We start from the raw sequence: 24,211 nt of genomic DNA on the forward strand, positions 1-24,211 counted from the left end.
TCATAGATACGAATACTATTTTTCAAAGAATAACCATAATAAGAGCTAACTTCATTTCATCATTTATACTGTTATAAGTAATATTAATAATGTTGTAATTTGTTTAATTTAAATGTTAACTAGTGGGTACATGAAGATTAAGCAAGCTCTAGAAAAATCTAGAACAGAGTGTCAATTATGAACAAGACTTTCTGTGACACACAGAGACTATAGATAAAGAGTGGGTTAAAGGATAACCATAGAGACACAAAAGAAGAATATTTTCGAGCTATAGACTCTATAGTATAGAGTGAGCCAGTCAGATTGATAGCTATCATGCTTATTGAATTCCTTTGTACAGATTAGATGATTTGCTTTACATTAGTTAACATCATTTGTAACATAGGCCTACAACAATATATGACAGTGTGCAAGTGTGCCACATGACATAAACATTAAATGAAGAAATAAAGTAAGTTGCTAGAGTTTTGTGGAGTTGAATATTGAGTATTTTTTCACCAGATAATTTAAAAGAATCTGCCCACAAAGACATGTGTTACAATAATACTTAAGCATGTGTAATTATATATTTTAAATTCAAAGTAATGAAAATGTCTTAAAAGGTGAAGCAGTATCTTCTTTATAAGGATCAAAATGAACCTTGCCTGGTAAAGTAGAAACAGCACTTTGAGAGTTCTGAAACCTTTAGATCACAGCAAGAACGTTTTAATAACTTATTTTAAAAGGACTGTAGGCATATACAAAAACATTAGCAGATTAACTTGAGTACAGAATTGCTAAAAAATTTAAGAAATATATTTCAGAAGGCACTGGACACAAAAATGAAATCCCATAATTTAAAGGGTAAGAAGTGGCTTGATTTATGTTGTTACAAAATGTTAAAATTTATCATCACTACTGAAGGTAGGTTAGCATTTAATAATTAGCTTTCAACAGTTTTAAAATGTTTTAACCTCACTAGCTCCTGACAGTAGATTCTGTAAGATTTCTCCTGTTTTATGAATGAAAATATGCCAAATGCTTTGTGTATCTCAATTTTCAGAAAGGCTTTGATCAAATATCACCAAAGAAGGATATTAGACATTTCAGATTCCATATTACTGGTGAAAACAAAATGAGGTTTTACACAATAGAAAGCAAAATAACATCACAAGTGGAAATTATTATGAATAGAAACAACATTAAATATCACATGGATCCATTACATGTCTGATTTGGAATTTCTGGAATTTAATGTTTTCCTTAATGTACACCAACTTTAGTAATAGGATACTTAGATTATATTATAATGCTGATAATGTTTCTGTGGGCTAATGGGTTACAATATTTGATGGGTAAGTTAAGTTAACATACTTAGGGTAAGAAAATTTAAAAATAACATATCTTATATGTGAATGTGTGTATTGTTATAGTAAAGCCATATTAAACCATCCACTGTATTCACCAAGGAGAATTAAGCCCCTAATTGTAGGGCTGCAAAGCCAAAGATGTATCACTGTCCCATCAGGGGGAAGTTTAATAGGAGAAAAAAGCATATACATTATGAGGGAAAAAATAGATTTGGATACTTTTTTTTTTCAAACTCACTCTAAAAATTTTCTGAAATTGTGAAAGAAAAGGAAGAATTTCTTTTTTCCTTGGATTAATATCCTTTCATGTAGTTTATTTAGTTTGATTTATCTTTTAATAGGGAAGACATTAACAAGCTGAAAAAATAGTGCAAATATAGGCTAGTGTTGTACCATCTTGACTTTATCAACTTTGTAACACTATGTAACACAATTTTTACTTTTTCTTGTTAGTGGACAGAAAGTGTTATTTCCCAATTGCTTATGCCTAAAGTAAATAGAAAAGACCTATTTTTCTCTTCAAAGATTGTTTTTGTGACCTGGGAGCATATAAGGAAAACATGATGGGAGACTATATTTGGGGGCTGATACGTGAAAGTGATTTACATTACAGTCACAAATCTCGAAAAACTACTCACTTCTAAACATTTTTGGTATAACTTTAGTATAAATACATGTAAATCTTGATTCATATGTTGTTTTATTCAGACCTTATATAAATGTAAATGTGCAAATTTTCCCGTTTTTACATATAAAATAGGTTAATTTCTAAATTTCATTATCCAGGTCACAAATGTAAAGTTTGAAGGGAATAATGGCCATTTTCTGTACTTTTACAACACAAGCAACTAAGAAATAACACATACTATCCAGGAACAAAATTTGTGTTACATAGTGTTATCAATTACTGATATGTAGACACCAACTCCAGATATGTTCCACCAACTCCAGACATGTTCCACCAACTCCAGATATGTTCCACCAACTCCAGATATGTTCCACCAACTCTAGATATGTTCCACCAACTCTAGATATGTTCCACCAACTCTAGATATGTTCCACCAACTCCAGATATGTTCCACCAACTCCAGACATGTTCCACCAACTCCAGACATGTTCCACCAACTCCAGATATGTTCCACCAGCTCCAGACATGTTCTACCAACTCTAAATATGTTCCACCAACTCCAGACATGTTCCACCAACTCCAGATATGTTCCACCAACTCCAGACATGTTCCACCAACTCTAGATATGTTCCACCAACTCCAGACATGTTCCACCAACTCCAGACATGTTCCACTTCATTAAATAAAAGTCAGTGATACTTTACCTGATAAGATGTTACAAACTATGTGTGAACTGTTAACTAGTTTCAGTGAAGAGGTTGAGCTCCAGTCAGTGACTTTTAAAACTGATGATGAATCAATAACCTTTGGTGTGACGGATCGTTACAGATTTCAAAAAAGTTTACACTCCAGAAAAGTAGCATAAAATAATCTTGATTATATGATGGATTGGCGATTAAATCATGTTTGTAGAATTCCTGGCTGAGCATTTTCTCTCGTCTTCATGAAATTTAAAGATAATTCACCTCTGAAGTCTTATATTACACAAAATGTACTAGTACTGAATGACTGAGGAACAATACAGTTGGAGAGATGGAAAAGTTTCATTAAACAACACGTGAATAACATTCTAAACTACTGAGTGAATAAAATTTGTATCTAGTGTGAAAAGAATTGTCAAAAATATATTACTAACTAGAGTATCTTTGATGTTGTTAACATTTGAATGATATATCTATGTTTTATAAATGTTGTTAGCTAATAAAATCATAACACTATTTAAGCTTATAAAATATTCTGAACTAATTGCATGCTAGTGTGTGAACATTATTGTTACCTAATACTTGGTGTGTTAATTACACTGTAATTCATGTGTATGACTACTGCTGCTACCTATTGACTGGTATTTTAATTATGCTATAATTAAGTATGTGTCTAAAACCTACACATAAATTATAGTGTGTGTATGCCATAACGTTAATTGTACGCTTTCCCCACTTTCATTGTATATTGCGTGAGGTTGTACACAAAGCAAATCATATCTTTATGAACGGTTATATTCAAGTTAAAAAGCAACTCAGTTTCTGTACTGTATAATTACTCACATTACATTAACAGAAAATTAACGGAAGAGCTCAAAACGACTAACCACAAGTTATTCCACGTCACTCAACTAACTTCAGTATATAAATAACAATTTTATTAAGCCTTTATTATTATTTTTGAAGGAAATGTATTTCACCAATAATCATCTCGTGATTAATAACATCAAAATATTTTCTACCTAGGTTTAGCGATTAGTCCTTTTTATCTGTTTTTTGCTACGTGTTCTCCAAACCTAGAATCCTAAACTTGATATAGCATCTTGAGCAAAAGATCTGACACACTGGAAGGTCCTGAAGATTTTTTATTTGTTGTGAATATATTTTTTATTATTATTGCTAGTTGAGTTTCTTTCTGTTTTAGTTGTAACAGACATGCAAAATTCACAAGTTTCGACATTCAGAAGCCAGCAAAGAGAAAAAGTTGTCCATCCACAAATAGCAGATGTCTAGATTTCAGTATCATTAAAATTTGGAATTGTAGACCTTATTCTATTCTTACTTGTAACATAAAATAACTAAGGTTTATCACAAATAATAACATTTTGTATGAGAAACAAACTTATGCTGTTCCATGCGTGACACTAAACATATATAAAAAATTATAGTAAAATGAAGAATAATCCACATACAGATATAAAAACATGCATTAGGTGTTTTAAAGGATTCTGAAAAGACATCCCAGTGAGTTTCTTCATTGGAGAAGATTTGTTTTTACTGTTATTATTGTTTGAAGCTTAATAGAGCATTTGTATATAAACTTTTATATCTGATTCGGTAAGCTTATACTAATGGGAGAAACACAGAAATTATTTTTCTGCAACAAATGTTGAAATTCTGTAGCTTTTTTTTTAAATGCTTAGAATAAATATTTGTAAAGTGCAGAAAGAAACTACTATCTTCTACAGAACATTCATTATGGTAGAATGAAACTCAAGTTAGAAAGATACTTAAAAAAGGGTTGAGAAAGAAAGAAGACATTGAAAAAATGGATAAGAAAGAAAGAAGATAATGAAAAAAAGGTTGAGAAAGAAAGAAGATAATGAAAAAATGGTTAAGAAAGAAAGAAGACATTGAAAAAATGGTTGAGAAAGAAAGAAGACATTGAAAAAAGGGTTGATGAAGAAAGAAGACATTGAAAAAATGGTTGAGAAAGAAAGAAGACATTGAAAAAATGGTTGAGAAAGAAAAAAGACATTGAAAAAATGGTTGAGAAAGAAAGAAGATATTGAAAAAATGGTTGAGAAAGAAAGAAGATATTGAAAAAAAGGGTTGATGAAATAAAAGAAGACATTGAAAATATGGTTGAGAAAGAAAGAAGACATTGAAAAAATGGTTGAGAAAGAAAGAAGATAATGAAAAAATGGTTGAGAAAGACAGAAGACATTGAAAAGAGGATTGAGAAAGAAAGAAGACATTGAAAAAATGGTTGAGAAAGAAAGAAAAGAAGATATTGAAAAAAGGGTTGATGAAAGAAAAGAAGATGGTTGAAAAAAATGGTTGGAAAGAAAGAAAAAAAGACATTGAAAAAAATGGTTGAGAAAAAAGAAGACATTGAAAAAATGGTTGAGAAAGAAAGAAATCGTTGAAAAATGGTTGAGAAAAACACAGAAGACATTGAAAAGAGGATTGAGAAAGAAAGAAGACATTGAAAAAATGGTTGAGAAAGAAAGAAGATATTGAAAAAAGGGTTGATGAAGAAAGAAGACATTGAAAATATGGTTGAGAAAGAAAGAAGACATTGAAAAAATGGTTGAGAAAGAAAGAAGACATTGAAAAATGGTTGAAAAAAAAAAAGATCGTTTGAAAAAATGGTTGAGAAAGAAAGAAGATATTGAAAAATGGTTGAGAAAGAAAGAAGACAATGAAAAAATGGTTGAGAAAGAAAGAAGATATTGAAAAAAAGGGTTGAAAGAAAGAAAGAAGACATTGAAAAATGGTTGAGAAAAGAAAGAAGATATTGAAAAAAATGGTTGAGAAAGAAAATAAAAGACAAAAAAAATGGTTGAGAAAGACAGAAGAAACATTGAAAAGAGGATTGAGAAAGAAAAAAGATTTGAAAAAAAAAAATGGTTGAGAAAAGAAAGAAGACATTTGAAAAAATGGTTGAGAAAAAAAAAGAAGACAATGAAAAATGGTTGAGAAAGAAAGAAGATATTGAAAAAGGGTTGATGAAGAAAAAAACACATTGAAAAAATGGTTGAGAAAGAAAGAAGATATTGAAAAAGGGTTGATGAAGAAAGAAAACATTGAAAAAAAAATGGTTGAGAAAAGAAAGAAGACAATGAAAAGAGGATTGAGAAAGAAAAAAAGACATGAAAAAAATGGTTGAGAAAGAAAGAAGATATTGAAAAAAGGGTTGATGAAAGAAAGAAAGACATTGAAAATAAATATGAGAAAGAAAGAAACATTGAAAAAATGGTTGAGAAAGAAAGAAGACATTGAAAAAAATGGTTGAGAAAGAAAAAAGAAGACATTGAAAAAAAATGGTTGAGAGAAAGACAGAAGACAATGAAAAAATGGTTGAGAAAGAAAGAAGATACTGAAAAAATGGTTGATGAAAGAAGACAAAAAAATGGTTGAGAAAGAAAGAAGATATTGAAAATATGGTTGAGAAAGAAAGAAGACATTGAAAAAATGGTTGAGAAAGACAGAAGACATTGAAAAGAGGATTGAGAAAGAAAGAAGACATTGAAAAAATGGTTGAGAAAGAAAGAAGATATTGAAAAAAGGGTTGATGAAGAAAGAAGACATTGAAAATATGGTTGAGAAAGAAAAAACATTGAAAAAAAAATGGTTGAGAAAGAAAGAAAGACATTGAAAAAATGGTTGAGAAAGAAAGAAGACATTGAAAAAATGGTTGAGAAAGAAAGAAGACATTGAAAAAATGGTTGAGAAAGAAAGAAGATATTGAAAAAAGGGTTGAGAAAGACAGAAGACATTGAAAAAATGGTTGAGAAAGAAAGAAGATATTGAAAAAAGGGTTGAGGAAGAAAGAAAAGAAAGAAGCAGATGAAGTTAAGTAGTAAATAAGGAAGTACAAATATTGTTAACTTTGTAAGTGGAAGATCTTCCTCACATCATTTAAACAAACTTGGTTTCCTCAAACGTCCAACATTCACACATGCTATGAAACATTGACACTAGTTTCATGATGCAAGCATAACAAACTAGTACAACATACAACAGTGAAGCAAAATAGTAATAACATCATGATGAGAGAAAATGAACTAAAACAACATAAAATAGAGGCATTCAAAATATAATAACAAATTATCCAGACCATTTAAGACAATTATCTGTCAACCTGCAGTTTGTGACTCACAAACTGAAAACCATATCCAACAAGCAGTGTCACATATTTCTGTGGCGAAAGAAGATTTATGAATGCCTTGATACTTCATCAACAAAATCTTTCAATTATTACTAAGTACAAAAAAAGTAAAATATTTTACTTGATACAGATAATTAATCCAAATTGAAAAAAAAACACATTTTCCTTGAATAAACCAAAGAGAAACCAATATGAATTAATTATGATTATCAAATAAAGTTAACTAAGGTGTCCTCCATATTTCAAAAAATATTTACCCAAGTTAAACTGGATAGACCATTCCTTGCCATGTTTTTAATTACTTGCCTTAATTTATTTGCATATTATTAGGTATTACAGTAAGCGATCAAAAAACAATATGAAACATTTGACTAGTTAGGAGTTCATTCCCAAAAAGAAAAACCTAACATGGGAGGGGTTAGAGTTCATATTGAAAACATTCAGGAATAGCCCTGAATTATGTGCATTGGATGAATAAATATAAAACTATTCTTCAATAAGATCAGTCAAAATTAATTTATTTTGCAACAAAAACTTATTAAAGTTCATAGACCATGAAACTGAACCCTTCTTTCACTTCACATGTAGAAAGATAAAAAACAAAACAATTCAGCAATAAGATGTAAACATATAATCTACCTAAATAAAACAAACAAATGTAACAACTCTAATCTGTGGAAACAGTCATCACCAGTGTTTCCTCTAAGATGTGCAACTAGTTGCACAACAAGCAATCAAGTGCCTTGCACTTCTTTATTCCAGCTGCACATTTTCAGTAATGGTGAGAAGTCTCAACACGGCAGCCTTAATGACTCTGGCAATCAATAGGCCCAAAATCCAAATGACCAACTGGGAGCATTGTGCAATGTGGCCTAAATATCCAGTGGGGTCATTAATCTAAAAAATACCTCACCCCCTAAAAATACTGAAAGTATACATCTGTATATTACCTTGGTACTGGTATATCCATGAAAAAATATATTCTGCATATGGATTAATTAAATGAGAGGAAACATTGGTAATTACCAAACAAGTTTATATGAATTATTCATGTTTAGGCTTTAAATGAACTTGCTTTTCATGAAGAAAAAAAAAAAGCTCTTAGTCAGATTTCAGATATCCTCTTACAGCATCTATTAAGAGACTGTTAATCCATTAAAGGTTTTATCATGTTACCAACCTAGTTCACATACAAAGTAAGAAAGGGAAAGTAGTTCTGAAGGACAAAAAAAGTAAAAACTGGTCAACATTACATCCAAATTCTCTTCATCTAGGCCTTAAAGAAGAAACTGATAATGAGCTTTAGAGCAATTGTTAAGCAGGAAAATTAAAAGTGGACTAAAGCTGATGGATAGAATACTTCTAGAATGACAAGCTAGGGGAGGAATCTTAGTAAATGAAAAGTGTATAGAAAACAAATTCATCTTTCTACTTACCTGTTTGTCCATATGCAAAAATGCAAGCATTGTAGCCCAGAAAGGCATTATCTAGTATATCAGCCCCCAAACACTGAAATACTGCAGCTTGACTAGCATAACAAGGCCCATCTTTGTTGAAGGACCAGAAACAGTGATCAAATGCAAAGGTCTGTAAGATAAAATATTAGTATTAAATGTTCAGTTAAATGTAAGCAATATGCTTTAAATACTAATTAAATATTCTGGAAATCTTAAGTCACAACAATCAAATGACTCATGCTCTTACCGTGATTATAACACGAAACATTTAAAACTTGGATAAAAAAAGACTTTTTTTTTTTAAATTGCTCTGTTCAAACTTGAAGTACTGAAAAGCAGAACTTGTTCTGTAACATAAAACTAGGGCCCCACATCTATCTATTCCAACATCTCAGAAAGGTACTACAGGAATATACACACACCAGAAACGTACAGAAATTAATGACAGAATATTTCCTATTCAGCTATAATAAAAGTGAATTTTGGAGATATTTTTTGTAGTTTAACTAATTATGTCAAATATCATATGAGCCATTATGGTCAAATGTTTCCCCTTTCTTTATTTATAAGTGAAGCACATGGACAAATATATATCAAACAAATATACATATGGACAAACAATTAAATATCATAATAAATACACATATTACAAATCAGTAAATATTAAAATAAATATATATAAGGGCAAACAAACAAATTACCAAAGAATATACATATGGACAAACAAACAACTAAATGTAATAAATACACATATGGCAAATAAGTAAATATTAACATAAATATACATATGGACAAACAAACAAATTACCAAATAAATATGTACATGGACAAACAAACAAATTACCAAATAAATATGTACATGGACAAACAAACAATAAAATATTATAATAAATACACATATGACAAATTAGTAAATGTTAATATAAATATACATATGGACAAACAAATAAATTACCAAATAGCTATATCTATAAACAAACAAACAAGTACCAAAATATGCATATACTTTCTAATTCATAATTGGCTACTTTTCAAGATCAGACTGTCAGACAAACTATACATTATTGTTCGGGGCAGAATGAAAGTTTCGTAGGGTAAACAATAAATTTAGTGAGTTAAGTATAGAAATGTAAAGTATATCACAGAAGCTATTAACAGATGAATTATTATATGTTATATCATAGAAGCTATTAACAGATGAATTATTATATGTTATATCATAGAAGCTATTAACAGATGAATTATTAACAGAAGCTATTAACAGATGAATTATTTTATGTTATATCATAGAAGCTATTAACAGATGAATTATTTTATGTTATATCATAGAAGCTATTAACAGATGAATTATTATATGTTATATCATAGAAGCTATTAACAGATGAATTATTATATGTTATATCATAGAAGCTATTAACAGATGAATTATTATATGTTATATCATAGAAGCTATTAACAGATGAATTATTATATGTTATATCATAGAAGCTATTAACAGATGAATTATTAACAGAAGCTATTAACAGATGAATTATTATATGTTATATCATAGAAGCTATTAACAGATGAATTATTATATGTATTTCTGTCTTTTTTTTTATCTTCTGGTTTTATAACTTTTAAACCAAGTGGTACAAGTTTATTTGTCATAAGGCATACGAAGAAAGTCTTCATATATATATATATATATAAATCACAAATATGACGGTGATTCTATACTTCCAATACCAATGGTTAACTTCCTGATTTGTTATTTCCCTGTCTCGTATAGTAATGCCTACACACATAAAACTGATCGATATTTGTATTAAAGAAACTAAGAACAAATTTCAGAGGTATTAAACAAATATCTTTTTGTATCTAGTTGTTCCAACTTACCTATGCTCCTATCATCAGATACCAGTAAAGCAGAAGGTAATAAACATACGCTACATAAATAACAGATGCATGAACTATTTTAAAATGTATCTCAGGATGGCCGGCCGGTACAGGTATTAACACTTTTACCAAAATAAAGCATAGAACAATGTTTCGACCTTCTTAGGTCATCTTCAGGTTAACAAAGAGCCTTATAAAGAAATGGTAGCGAGTGACTGTCATATTCAATCCTTAACTTAATTATAAATAACATAATATATTAATCATTGTTTACATTTAATTATAAATAACATAATATATTAATCATTGTTTACATTTCATTATAAATAACATAATATATTAATCATTGTTTACATTTCATTATAAATAACATAATATATTAATCATTGTTTACATTTCATTATAAATAACATAATATATTAATCATTGTTTACATTTCATTATAAATAACATAATATATTAATCATTGTTTACATTTCATTATAAATAACATAATATATTAATCATTGTTTACATTTCATTATAAATAACATAATATATTAATCATTGTTTACATTTCATTATAAATAACATAATATATTAATCATTGTTTACATTTCATTATAAATAACATAATATATTAATCATTGTTTACATTTCATTATAAATAACATAATATATTAATCATTGTTTACATTTCATTTTTAAACCTTTCATCATTTCAGAAGTTTAAACTTCTTACATCGATCAATTTTACCACTAACACCCTCATGTGAGCCATCTGGTTTGTTTGATTTCAGTCACCCTGTAAGTGTCTTTTCTGAATAAACGTACAGTGTCACGCTAAATAACGGTCATTCGACAAAAACAATTTGTAAGATCTACTAACCGGTTCGAGTACATAGAATGGAACAAATAAATCAAACTAAATACGTGTGTGTTTTCTTACAGCAAAGCCACATCGGGATATCTGCTGAGCCGAGAGGAATCGAACCACTGATTTTAGGGGTGTAAATCCGGATACATACCGTTGTACTAGCGGGGGCCCGTCATGAATACAATGAAATTTCTATACTAAACCACACAAATCTCCTACAGAATACACGTAATAATTCAATGACTGTCAGGAAAAATAAGATTGAAACTGCAGTACAAGGAATGACACGAAGACATCACTCACTTATTCATAATCGGTGCCCAACATTATCTCACTCCATGGTAGTTTTAATTGCTTTGCGATTCCATAAAGCCACTCGAAACCTACCTGCGACAGCCATCCCTAATTTTAAATTGATAGCCTACTGGGAATGCGGCTAGTGTTAATTTGTAAGTTACTTTTTGCCAACAAATAGTGGGATTGGCCATAACCTTATAATGTACTATTGCTGAAAGGGTCGCATGTATGAGGATGGGACTCGATTCTCGGATTTTCAGAATGTAAGTCGAATACCCTAACCAGCAGACTGTGCTAGGCCTGAAATTTGTCATTTGTTTGATGCCAAGCACAAATCTACACAATAGATTTGTTTGTTTGTTTGTTTGTTTGTTTGTTTGTTTGTTTTAGAGTTTCGCACAAAGCTACTCAAGGGCTATCTGTGCTAGCCGTCCCTAATTTAGTCGTGTAAGACTAGAGGGAAGGCAGCTAGTCATCACCACCCACCGCCAACTCTTGGGCTACTCTTTTACCAACGAATAGTGGGATTGATCGTCACATTATAACGCCCCCACGGCTGAGAGAGCGAGCATGTTTGGCGCGACGGGGATGCGAACCCGCGACCCTCAAATTACGAGTCGCACGCCTTAACACGCTTGGCCATGCCGGGCCCTACACAATAGGCTATGTGCTTTATCTACCCAAATGTTAGCGTCATGATTTCTCAGTCTAACATTTGCTGCTTTGTTTCTAACGGTAATTATGTGAGTGGTGAGGTACTATTACTTTTGTATCGATTTGGAATCTCACTTTTAAAATTAATTATTGTTAAATTTAGTTGTTTGTGTTTCTCTTCCTAACAGAAAATAATAGTAGTTATAGTTGTGATATAAATACTAAAACAATAAGTACATCTCGAGTTTTGACTAAATATTATTCTACCATAGAAACTATTTCGGGTATTCATAAATTGACGTCCATTTTCAATACACGTAATTAGACAAAACTGTACTTTTTAAAATTTGTTTGCTTTTTAACTCTAATTAACTAAATTAATTATTGGACGGAAATGATAATATCAATGCTTACCTTCGGTTGTTTCCTACGTCTGCAAATAGATGGCGAGACAAGCAGAAAACAAGTCAAAGAATCCACGTGACACGAGCCAATAACAGACATGAAAAACATTCGAGATTAATAATACTATTAAAACAGTAATAAATATATTAACTCGAAAACAACATTAATATTAATTAGTTATATACCAAACTTAACACATTTCTAAAACCTGCCCTGTACACTATATATTCCAGTCAGTACCTACAGAAAATAAGATGACTTCCAATCATAACTTTTATTAACATTTGACATTTAAATCTAAATAATGACACGATTTAAACGCCAAACGACTGAAACATTGCAAAACTAACAGGTCTATTATTGTTATAATAATAAATGTTTATCTTACATTGCTCATAATTAGTTTGTTGTGGTTCGAAGTTATAGATATGTAAAAAATATAGTATTTCTGGTCTGTCTTTATCAGCGCAGATAGCCCTCGTGTGGCTTTGCGCGAAATTTAAAACAGTCTTTTATCTCCCAGAAGTCTCTGACCGCTAAGCCTTTCATTCAATACTAAAACTCATCCTCTAGCTCAAGTGGAATTGTAAAAGTTGCTTGAGCAGTGACTTGTGGGAGACAAAGAGAGAGCTGAATAGTTCCTTTTTTTTCACACCTCTGGTTTGGAGCCGAAACGAACAAATAAAAAAAAATGTGAGAAAAAATAACATCTCTAGTTAACAATTTTTTATAACAAATAACTGATGCATTAAAAACATTAAATGTTCTTAGAGCACTTACGTCACTATTACGAAGTTTTACGTAAGGATAACATATTTATTTTAACAATAAATACACGTGTCAAGACTTGTATATTAAAGGCTGTTGGTGTTGTTTTGAGTTAAGCACAAAGCTACACAATGGGCTATATATGCTCCGCCCACCACGGGTATCGAAACCCGGTTTTTAGCGTTGTAAGTCTGCAGACATACCGCTGAGCCAGTGTATATTAAAGAACAAATATTATATGCGAATCACTTAAGTAGGTGTACATAGCAAATACAAGAAAACTGTTGTTTACAAAGAAGACATTACATAAACAAGAATGTTTCTTTTCTTAATCTAAATATGCATATTTCAATAACAATACCTAGAAAAGACACAATAAATTTACATACCAATAAGTTTTGAATATAAAGTCACCTTGGTTATACATGAATACTGTTTACTGTGTTTTCAACAAAGATCGATATCTCATTGATTTATTCGATGCAAACTATTTCCGCCAGATTAAAAATTTAAATTGACACATAAAATAAACTGACTCACTTTTAAACAATCTTTTGTTGTCTGTCTTTGGTCAAAATGTCTTGAGAACTTAACCTACAGGTCAAGTCTAAGTCACCCGAATAAAATGTCTGTTTTTAAATAAAGTAACAGTATAGCATAGTAGTCACTCCGTAAGATTTATGTATTAGACTTTTTACATCTAGTTGTATATTTTGTTATGTGCGACTTTTAACAGGTTCATTAATCATCGCGTTAATATAAACCTGGAAAAACGCCAGTACCTTGATCGTACAACCAACGTTTTCTATTTTCATTTACAAAGCAACTAGACAGAGTCTCGCATTGCTTAAATCGAGCTTTTGTTTTTGTTAAATAATACGAACTAAGCCTGGAGTTTACAGAATACTGTTCTGGAATTTTTGCTGCCTGATACCTCTAGATGAAATTTCTAAAGATTTTCGTATTAAAAGTATTATTACCAAGCGAAGCTAGTTAAACATAAAAGGCCTTTAACAGTTTATTGCATGAATGTTGTTAAAACATTAATAAGTTAATCAAAACTAATGAAAGAAAGAGAGAGAAATCATCTTTAACTAAATAATAATTTAAATTATATTTGTTTCACATCAAAGCGGCCCGGCACAGCCAAGTGATTAAGGCACTCGCTTCCTACTGTGAGGGGCGTGGGTTCGAATCCCTGTCACACCAATCACACTTGCCCGTTCAGCCGTGGAGGAATTATAAAGTATCGGTCAATCCCACTATTCGTTAGTAAAAGCGTAGCCCAAGAGTTGGCGGCGGATGGTCATGACTAGCTGCCTTCCCTCTAGCCTCACACTGGTAAATTAGGGGCGGCTAGCGCTGATAGCCCTCGTGTAGCTTTGCGCGTAATTCCAAACAAACAACAGCAAAGCTACATGCAGCTATCTGTCGTGTCCATTGCAGGGAATGTAAACCACAGTTTTAGCGCCGTAAATTCGTGAAACTTTTATTTTATTCAAAGATTGCTTCTTAACAAACCTGGCCTGATACACTGCTTTCGCACTTTCTTCTTTCAAACTTAAATATATTTATAAGTATGTGAATAACTAGATGGATTAACATCTGGCTGGGTTTTAACTTCATTAGACATCAGAGGGCAACACCAACTAAATTTCTCCATTAATTTTAACTCAAGATGATGGAAGAGACTTTCAAAAGAAATGTTTGATTCACCTCTGAATTCAACACCTGGTGGAGTTTTTTTAATTAATAAAAAAGAAATTAACACAGAAAGTTATGATAAGCTTACAAGTATGATGACGAAATTATGTCTGAAGAAATATCAACTTTATTATAATATAGGAGATAAAGCTTCCCAAGACATCATCTAACCCTAATCCCCGTTCTTTTAAGTCTTGATAGAAAGGTTTATGCAATGTGTTGTTCTATATATGCTTTAAAATTTTACTGATTGAAAAAAATGGCCAGTTGGTTAGGTCGTCACACCAAACCCACGGCTGAAAGGATGAATAATTAGGAGCGGTTAGTACAGATAACCCCAGTGCGCGAAATTCAAACGAAAGAAACAAATAAATTTAAAATATTCCTGAAACAACTACAAATATCTATAACCCTTTTTGTAAAACGCTTAGTGAGAAAAATTAGTTTTTCTTTCAAAATGTAATCCAGAAAAAAATATCGATTTACAGAACATTTACCGAATAAATATTAAAAATGTTTTATACCGTACGAGGTCAGCACCTAGCATACAATTTTTGGTTTTGTTCATAATCGCATACAATTGGTATCCGTATTATTTTATTTAAAATAATAATACTAATAATAACTATTCCTACACAAAACGAGGGATTTTAATATATGACAGTATAATAAAAGTAAGCACTGACTTTTAGAATGTCTACATTGATTAGACAAAGAAGCATTCAGTACAGAGCACCGAATGTTCGAGCAAACACAGATATGAATTATGCAAAATGTCAATCCAACAAACATTAGTTTTATTAATAAATGTCCTAAGCCTTATTCCTCTCCAAGTTGGATTACAGACGTCATTGTTAACTTTATTTTTAACCTAGTTTTAAATATGACTATTTACAAATTTGTAATACTCGGGAGAACGTTTACACTTTTAAAAAATGTTACTTTACGAATTCATGTTAAAAAACAACTTTCCAAAAACCATGATACGAAGTAAACAAGGATCTCATATCGTGTCATTGTTGTTATTCTATGCATGCTCAAGGTTGTCCTGATGCGAGTAGGATGTAGAAATTGACCAATGAGCAAACAGAATTTTCCAGGAAACAACAATATAACTTATATTAGTGCTATGGAGCCGAGGCTGTTACACAATAACGAATTGTTTAATAATTAGTAGCTGTAACACATTTATACACATGCTAAACATTTTTTACTGTCACTATTAATAGTATTTAGCACAAAAAATAATTGAATTTTGTCTATTTTCTAACAGCGTTACTATAATACCGATGAATCCATTTTTTATGGATGTTACGTAATAATGGAATGAATAATTCGTAATAAAATATTTAGGTTATACTTCCTGCTTCATGCTATAAAGTTTCAAATGATAAAAACAACAAACTTACCGTTAGGGTTAAGAGTTTCAACTGAATATTAGTTTTGATTAAATATGCAAATGAGTCTTATCGTTGGGGTATTAAAAAGTGTTGTTTTATCTTGTTGATAGTTTTCACGTGCTACAGTTGAACCTTATTGCTAATATCCATGTGCTACAGTTGAACCTTATTGCTAATATCCATGTGCTACAGTTGAACCTTATTGCTAATATCCATGTGCTACAGTTGAACCTTATTGCTAATATCCATGTGCTACAGTTGAATCTTATTGCTAATATCCATGTGCTACAGTTGAATCTTATTGCTAATATCCATGTGCTACAGTTGAACCTTATTGCTAATATCCATGTGCTACAGTTGAATCTTATTGCTAATATCCATGTGCTACAGTTGAATCTTATTGCTAATATCCATGTGCTACAGTTGAATCTTATTGCTAATATCCATGTGCTACAGTTGAACCTTATTGCTAATATCCATGTGCTACAGTTGAACCTTATTGCTAATATCCATGTGCTACAGTTGAATCTTATTGCTAATATCCATGTGCTACAGTTGAACCTTATTGCTAATATCCATGTGCTACAGTTGAACCTTATTGCTAATATCCATGTGCTACAGTTGAATCTTATTGCTAATATCCATGTGCTACAGTTGAATCTTATTGCTAATATCCATGTGCTACAGTTGAACCTTATTGCTAATATCCATGTGCTACAGTTGAACCTTATTGCTAATATCCATGTGCTACAGTTGAATCTTATTGCTAATATCCATGTGCTACAGTTGAACCTTATTGCTAATATCCATGTGCTACAGTTGAACCTTATTGCTAATATCCATGTGCTACATTTGAATCTTATTGCTATCCATGTGCTACATTTGAATCTTATTGCTAATAATATTAATAATTTAATACAGTTAAATCTTATTACTAGGGTTTTACGTTATGCAGTTAAATCTTATTGCTAGGGTTTTACGTTATGCAGTTATATCTTATTGCTAGGGTTTTACGTAATGCAGTCAGATCTTATTGCTGGGGATTTCACATGGTATCGATGAATTTTACTATTAGAGTTCACCTATGGAGTCTCAACATGTGATACGCTCGAACTTTGTTAATAAACAACTGAATATTATTAGTACGAGTACACGACCTACTGACATCTCATTGAAAACAACACAGAGTTAGGAAGTATATCACATACAGCTCTATCAGTATTCCATAACATTGTTCCTAAATATTTATCACTTCAAAAATACTTACCATCTCTTGATCATAACTGGATGAAATATTTTTTGCCACGGAAAAAAAACAAAACACGTCTTGTGTATTGAAGTAACGGTTTATGGTAATGAATGTGTTTTGTGTTGTTTTATGGTAATGAATGTGTTTGTGTTGTTTTATGGTGATGAACGTGTTTTTTTTTTATGGTAATGAATGTGTTTTGTGTTGTTTTATGGTAATGAATGTGTTTTGTGTTGTTTTATGGTAATGAATGTGTTTTGTGTTGTTTTATGGTAATGAATGTGTTTTGTGTTTTTTATGGTAATGAATGTGTTTTGTGTTGTTTTATGGTAATGAATGTGTTTTGTGTTTTTTATGGTAATAGATGTGTTTGTGTTGTTTTATGGTAATGAATGTGTTTTGTGTTGTTTTATGGTAATGAATGTTTTGTGTTGTTTTATGGTAATGAATGTGTTTTGTGTTTTTTATGGTAATGAATGTGTTTTGTGTTTTTTATGGTAATGAATGTGTTTTTGTGTTGTTTTATGGTAATGAATGTGTTTTGTGTTGTTTTATGGTAATGAATGTTTTGTGTTGTTTTATGGTAATGAATGTGTTTTGTGTTTTTTATGGTAATGAATGTGTTTTGTGTTGTTTTATGGTAATGAATGTGTTTTGTGTTTTTTATGGTAATGAATGTGTTTGTGTTGTTTTATGGTAATGAATGTGTTTTGTGTTGTTTTATGGTAATGAATGTTTTGTGTTGTTTTATGGTAATGAATGTGTTTTGTGTTTTTATGGTAATAGAATGTGTTTTGTGTTTTTTATGGTAATGAATGTGTTTTTGTGTTGTTTTATGGTAATGAATGTGTTTTGTGTTGTTTTATGGTAATGAATGTTTTGTGTTGTTTTATGGTAATGAATGTGTTTTGTGTTTTTTATGGTAATGAATGTGTTTTGTGTTTTTTATGGTAATGAATGTGTTTTGTGTTTTTTTACGGTAATGAATGTGTTTTGTGTTGTTTTACGGTAATGAATGTGTTTTGTGTTTTTTTATGGTAATGAATGTGTTTTGTGTTGTTTTATGGTAATGAATGTGTTTTGTGTTTTTTATGATAATGAATGTGTTTTGTGTTGTTTTATGGTAATGAATGTGTTTTGTGTTTTTTTATGGTAATGAATGTGTTTTGTGTTGTTTTATGGTAATGAATGTGTTTTGTGTTTCTTATAGCAAAGTCATATCTGCCGAGTCCACCGAGGGGAAACGAACCACTAATTTTAGAACGGTTGTAAATCCGCAGACTCACCGCTGTACTTATGGTAATGAATGTGTTTTGTGTTTTTCTTATAGCAAAGTCACATCGGGCTATCTGCCGAGTCCACCAAGGGGAAACGAACCACTAATTTTAGAACGGTTGTAAATCCGCAGACTCACCGCTGTACTTATGGTAATGAATGTGTTTTGTGTTTTTCATATAGCAAAGTCACATCGGGCTATCTGCCGAGTCCACCGAGGGGAAACGAACCACTAATTTTAGAACGGTTGTAAATCCGCAGACTCACCGCTGTACTTATGGTAATGAATGTGTTTTGTGTTTTTCTTATAGCAAAGTCACATCGGGCTATCTGCCGAGTCCACCGAGGGGAAACGAACCACTAATTTTAGAACGGTTGTAAATCCGCAGACTCACCGCTGTACTTATGGTAATGAACGATAGCTCTCATTATAAACATGCAGTTTCCTGAATTATAAAAGATTACACCAAAGGGAAAATTTAGTAAATAGTACAGGTTTCAAAGAGTAATATTACATTTACAATACTTACAACAATACCGTAACAATTATTTATGATATCTCTTTGAATTCTGGGAAGTTTTTGTGCACCAACTTTACTATATTTTGTGTAGACCATGTGAACTTTGTTGGCGGAATGTACTTCCATTTAATATAACGTTACTCAAGTAAACCTTTAACTTTTGTTAACAGAATTACTTCTATTTAATATAGCGTTACTCTATCAAGTAAACCTTTAACTTTTGTTAACAGAATTACTTCTATTTAATATAGCGTTACTCTATCAAGTAAGCCTTTAACTTTTGTTAACAGAATTACTTCTATTTAATATAGCGTTACTCAAGTAAACCTTTAACTTTTGTTAACAGAATTACTTCTATTTAATATAGCGTTACTCTATCAAGTAAACCTTTAACTTTTGTTAACAGAATTACTTCTATTTAATATAGCGTTACTCAAGTAAACCTTTAACTTTTGTTAACAGAATTACTTCTATTTAATATAGCGTTACTCTATCAAGTAAACCTTTAACTTTTGTTAACAGAATTACTTCTATTTAATATAGCGTTACTCAAGTAAACCTTTAACTTTTGTTAACAGAATTACTTCTATTTAATATAGCGTTACTCTATCAAGTAAACCTTTAACTTTTGTTAACAGAATTACTTCTATTTAATATAGCGTTACTCAAGTAAACCTTTAACTTTTGTTAACAGAATTACTTCTATTTTATGTAGCGTTACTCAAGTAAACCTTTAACTTTTGTTAACAGAATTACTTCTATTTAATATAGCGTTACTCTATCAAGTAAACCTTTAACTTTTGTTAACAGAATTACTTCTATTTTATGTAGCGTTACTCAAGTAAACCTTTAACTTTTGTTAACAGAATTACTTCTATTTTATGTAGCGTTACTCAAGTAAACCTTTAACTTTTGTTAACAGAATTACTTCTATTTTATGTAGCGTTACTCAAGTAAACCTTTAACTTTTGTTAACAGAATTACTTCTATTTAATGTAGCGTTACTCAAGTAAACCTTTAACTTTTGTTAACAGAATTACTTCTATTTAATACAGCGTTACTCAAGTAAACCTTTAACTTTTGTTAACAGAATTACTTCTATTTTATGTAGCGTTACTCAAGTAAACCTTTAACTTTTGTTAACAGAATTACTTCTATTTAATACAGCGTTACTCAAGTAAACCTTTAACTTTTGTTAACAGAATTACTTCTATTTTATGTAGCGTTACTCTATCAAGTAAGCCTTTAACTTTTGTTAACAGAATTACTTCTATTTTATGTAGCGTTACTCTATCAAGTAAACCTTTAACTTTTGTTAACAGAATTACTTCTATTTTATGTAGCGTTACTCTATCAAGTAAACCTTTAACTTTTGTTAACAGAATTACTTCTATTTTATGTAGCGTTACTCTATCAAGTAAACCTTTAACTTTTGTTAACAGAATTACTTCTATTTTATGTAGCGTTACTCTATCAAGTAAACCTTTAACTTTTGTTAACAGAATTACTTCTATTTTATGTAGCGTTACTCTATCAAGTAAACCTTTAACTTTTGTTAACAGAATTACTTCTATTTTATGTAGCGTTACTCTATCAAGTAAACCTTTAACTTTTGTTAACAGAATTACTTCTATTTTATGTAGCGTTACTCTATCAAGTAAACCTTTAACTTTTGTTAACAGAATTACTTCTATTTTATGTAGCGTTACTCTATCAAGTAAACCTTTAACTTTTGTTAACAGAATTACTTCTATTTTATGTAGCGTTACTCTATCAAGTAAACCTTTAACTTTTGTTAACAGAATTACTTCTATTTTATGTAGCGTTACTCAAGTAAACCTTTAACTTTTGTTAACAGAATTACTTCTATTTTATGTAGCGTTACTCAAGTAAACCTTTAACTTTTGTTAACAGAATTACTTCTATTTTATGTAGCGTTACTCAAGTAAACCTTTAACTTTTGTTAACAGAATTACTTCTATTTTATGTAGCGTTACTCAAGTAAACCTTTAACTTTTGTTAACAGAATTACTTCTATTTTATGTAGCGTTACTCAAGTAAACCTTTAACTTTGTTAACAGAATTACTTCTATTTTATGTAGCGTTACTCAAGTAAACCTTTAACTTTTGTTAACAGAATTACTTCTATTTAATGTAGCGTTACTCAAGTAAACCTTTAACTTTTGTTAACAGAATTACTTCTATTTTATGTAGCGTTACTCAAGTAAACCTTTAACTTTTGTTAACAGAATTACTTCTATTTTATGTAGCGTTACTCAAGTAAACCTTTAACTTTTGTTAACAGAATTACTTCTATTTTATGTAGCGTTACTCAAGTAAACCTTTAACTTTTGTTAACAGAATTACTTCTATTTTATGTAGCGTTACTCAAGTAAACCTTTAACTTTTGTTAACAGAATTACTTCTATTTAATACAGCGTTACTCAAGTAAACCTTTAACTTTTGTTAACAGAATTACTTCTATTTTATGTAGCGTTACTCAAGTAAACCTTTAACTTTTGTTAACAGAATTACTTCTATTTAATACAGCGTTACTCAAGTAAACCTTTAACTTTTGTTAACAGAATTACTTCTATTTTATGTAGCGTTACTCTATCAAGTAAACCTTTAACTTTTGTTAACAGAATTACTTCTATTTTATGTAGCGTTACTCTATCAAGTAAGCCTTTAACTTTTGTTAACAGAATTACTTCTATTTTATGTAGCGTTACTCTATCAAGTAAACCTTTAACTTTTGTTAACAGAATTACTTCTATTTTATGTAGCGTTACTCTATCAAGTAAACCTTTAACTTTTGTTAACAGAATTACTTCTATTTTATGTAGCGTTACTCTATCAAGTAAACCTTTAACTTTTGTTAACAGAATTACTTCTATTTTATGTAGCGTTACTCTATCAAGTAAACCTTTAACTTTTGTTAACAGAATTACTTCTATTTTATGTAGCGTTACTCTATCAAGTAAACCTTTAACTTTTGTTAACAGAATTACTTCTATTTTATGTAGCGTTACTCTATCAAGTAAACCTTTAACTTTTGTTAACAGAATTACTTCTATTTTATGTAGCGTTACTCTATCAAGTAAACCTTTAACTTTTGTTAACAGAATTACTTCTATTTTATGTAGCGTTACTCTATCAAGTAAACCTTTAACTTTTGTTAACAGAATTACTTCTATTTTATGTAGCGTGTCTCTTCTTGTTGTTGTTGTTTTGAATTAAGCAGAAAGCTACACAATGTGCTATCTGTGCTCTGACCACCACGGGTATCGAACCCCGGTTTCTAGCGTTGTAAGTCCGCAGACATACCGCTGAGCCACTGGGGGGGGCAGCGTGTCTCTACTAAGAAAACCTTTAACTTTTGTTAACAGAATTACTTCTATTTTATGTAGCGTGTCTCTTCTTGTTGTTGTTGTTTTGAATTAAGCAGAAAGCTACACAATGTTCTATCTGTGCTCTGACCACCACGGGTATCGACCCCCGGTTTCTAGCGTTGTAAGTCCGCAGACATACCGCTGAGCCACTGGGGGGGCAGCGTGTCTCTACTAAGAAAACCTTTAACTTTTGTTAACAGAATTACTTCTATTTTATGTAGCGTGTCTCTTCTTGTTGTTGTTGTTTTGAATTAAGCAGAAAGCTACACAATGTGCTATCTGTGCTCTGACCACCACGGGTATCGAACCCCGGTTTTTAGCGTTGTAAGTCCGCAGACATACCGCTGAGCCACTGGGGGGCAGCGTGTCTCTACTAAGAAAACCTTTAACTTTTGTTAACAGAATGTGCTTCTAGTTTACGTAGTGTGTCTCTACCAAAAACACCTTTAACTTTTATTGGTTGAATGTGCTTCATTATATGAACTACAGCAGTGGTTTAAAGTTTCGTATCTGTACAAGTGGAGTCAATTTCAAACGGTGACTTCACTATACAATATTTTATTTTGAAACTAGACACAAAATGAAGTATATAGTAACATTTAAAAACAACTAGATTCAGTTAAATCGTTTTTGGAAACAATCGTCACGAACACTTAAACCAAAATTTTTATCTTTCATAGTAATCGATCAAACGCATCAACACCGAAATAGCTTTGGTCCTCAGCTGGAGATTTACTTTTTCTAACTGTTATTATTACACTGAAACTTTAGGGCTGAAGAAAACAAAGCAAACTTCCCTAGTATGAAAAACTCGCTCAATAAAATCATTCTGCACCATTATGGAGAGTATCGCACAACAGCCCGTAGCCAGGTGCTACAGAGTTATTCAATTAAGTATACAGCACACAGATTTGTGCATTATGTTATCCATTAAAGATAAATAAATCCCTGAAAGCGATGCGAAAAAGTTCTCTTCACCACTCCAAGTGACACAGCGGTATGTCTGCGTACTTACAACGCTAAAATTGGGTTTCGATAGCCGTGGTGGGCAGAGCACAGATAGCACATTGTGTAGCTTTGTGCTTAACTACAAACAAACTCATATAGATCTTCCTGCACTACTTTTGCCAGAAGGATTGAACCGTAAATCTTAGCTGTGGAGAAATAGGTTTGAAGAATCGAAGAATTTTGAGATATCAAATTTAAAAAGTATTCGATTTCGAAACGGCAGGAAGATTCCGTTGCGTAAAATAATTTGTAACCACTCACACCGTCACACCAAACATGCTCGCCCTTTCAGCCCTTGGGCTGAATATAATGTGACAGTCAATTCCACTATTCGTTAGTAAAAGAGTAGCCCCAGAGTTGATGGTGGGTAGTGATGACTAGCTGCCTTGCCTTTAGGCTTACACTGCTAAATGAAAGAAGGCTAGCGCATATAGCCCTCGTGTAGGTTTGCGCGAAATTCAAAAACAAACAAACACATTTTCTAAAGTCAGTTTT

At 31.1% G+C, this 24,211-nt stretch overlaps 1 protein-coding gene across 2 annotated transcripts in view; it reads right to left on the reverse strand.

The window, feature by feature from the left end:
* Window positions 1-24,211, reverse strand: part of LOC143246642 (kinesin-like protein KIF13A) — a 245,665-nt gene that overhangs the window by 124,859 nt on the left and 96,595 nt on the right. For both annotated transcript variants that reach the window (XM_076493696.1, XM_076493695.1), the window contains exons 3-4: window positions 12,409-12,427; window positions 8,289-8,439 (exon numbers count right to left, since the gene is read on the reverse strand). In XM_076493696.1, coding sequence (XP_076349811.1) covers window positions 8,289-8,439; window positions 12,409-12,427 — 170 coding nt within the window. The remainder of the gene's footprint in view (window positions 1-8,288; window positions 8,440-12,408; window positions 12,428-24,211) is intronic.

Source organism: Tachypleus tridentatus, chromosome 3 (assembly GCF_004210375.1).
Source record: "Tachypleus tridentatus isolate NWPU-2018 chromosome 3, ASM421037v1, whole genome shotgun sequence".
In the NCBI taxonomy this organism is placed as follows: Eukaryota; Metazoa; Arthropoda; class Merostomata; order Xiphosura; family Limulidae; genus Tachypleus; species Tachypleus tridentatus.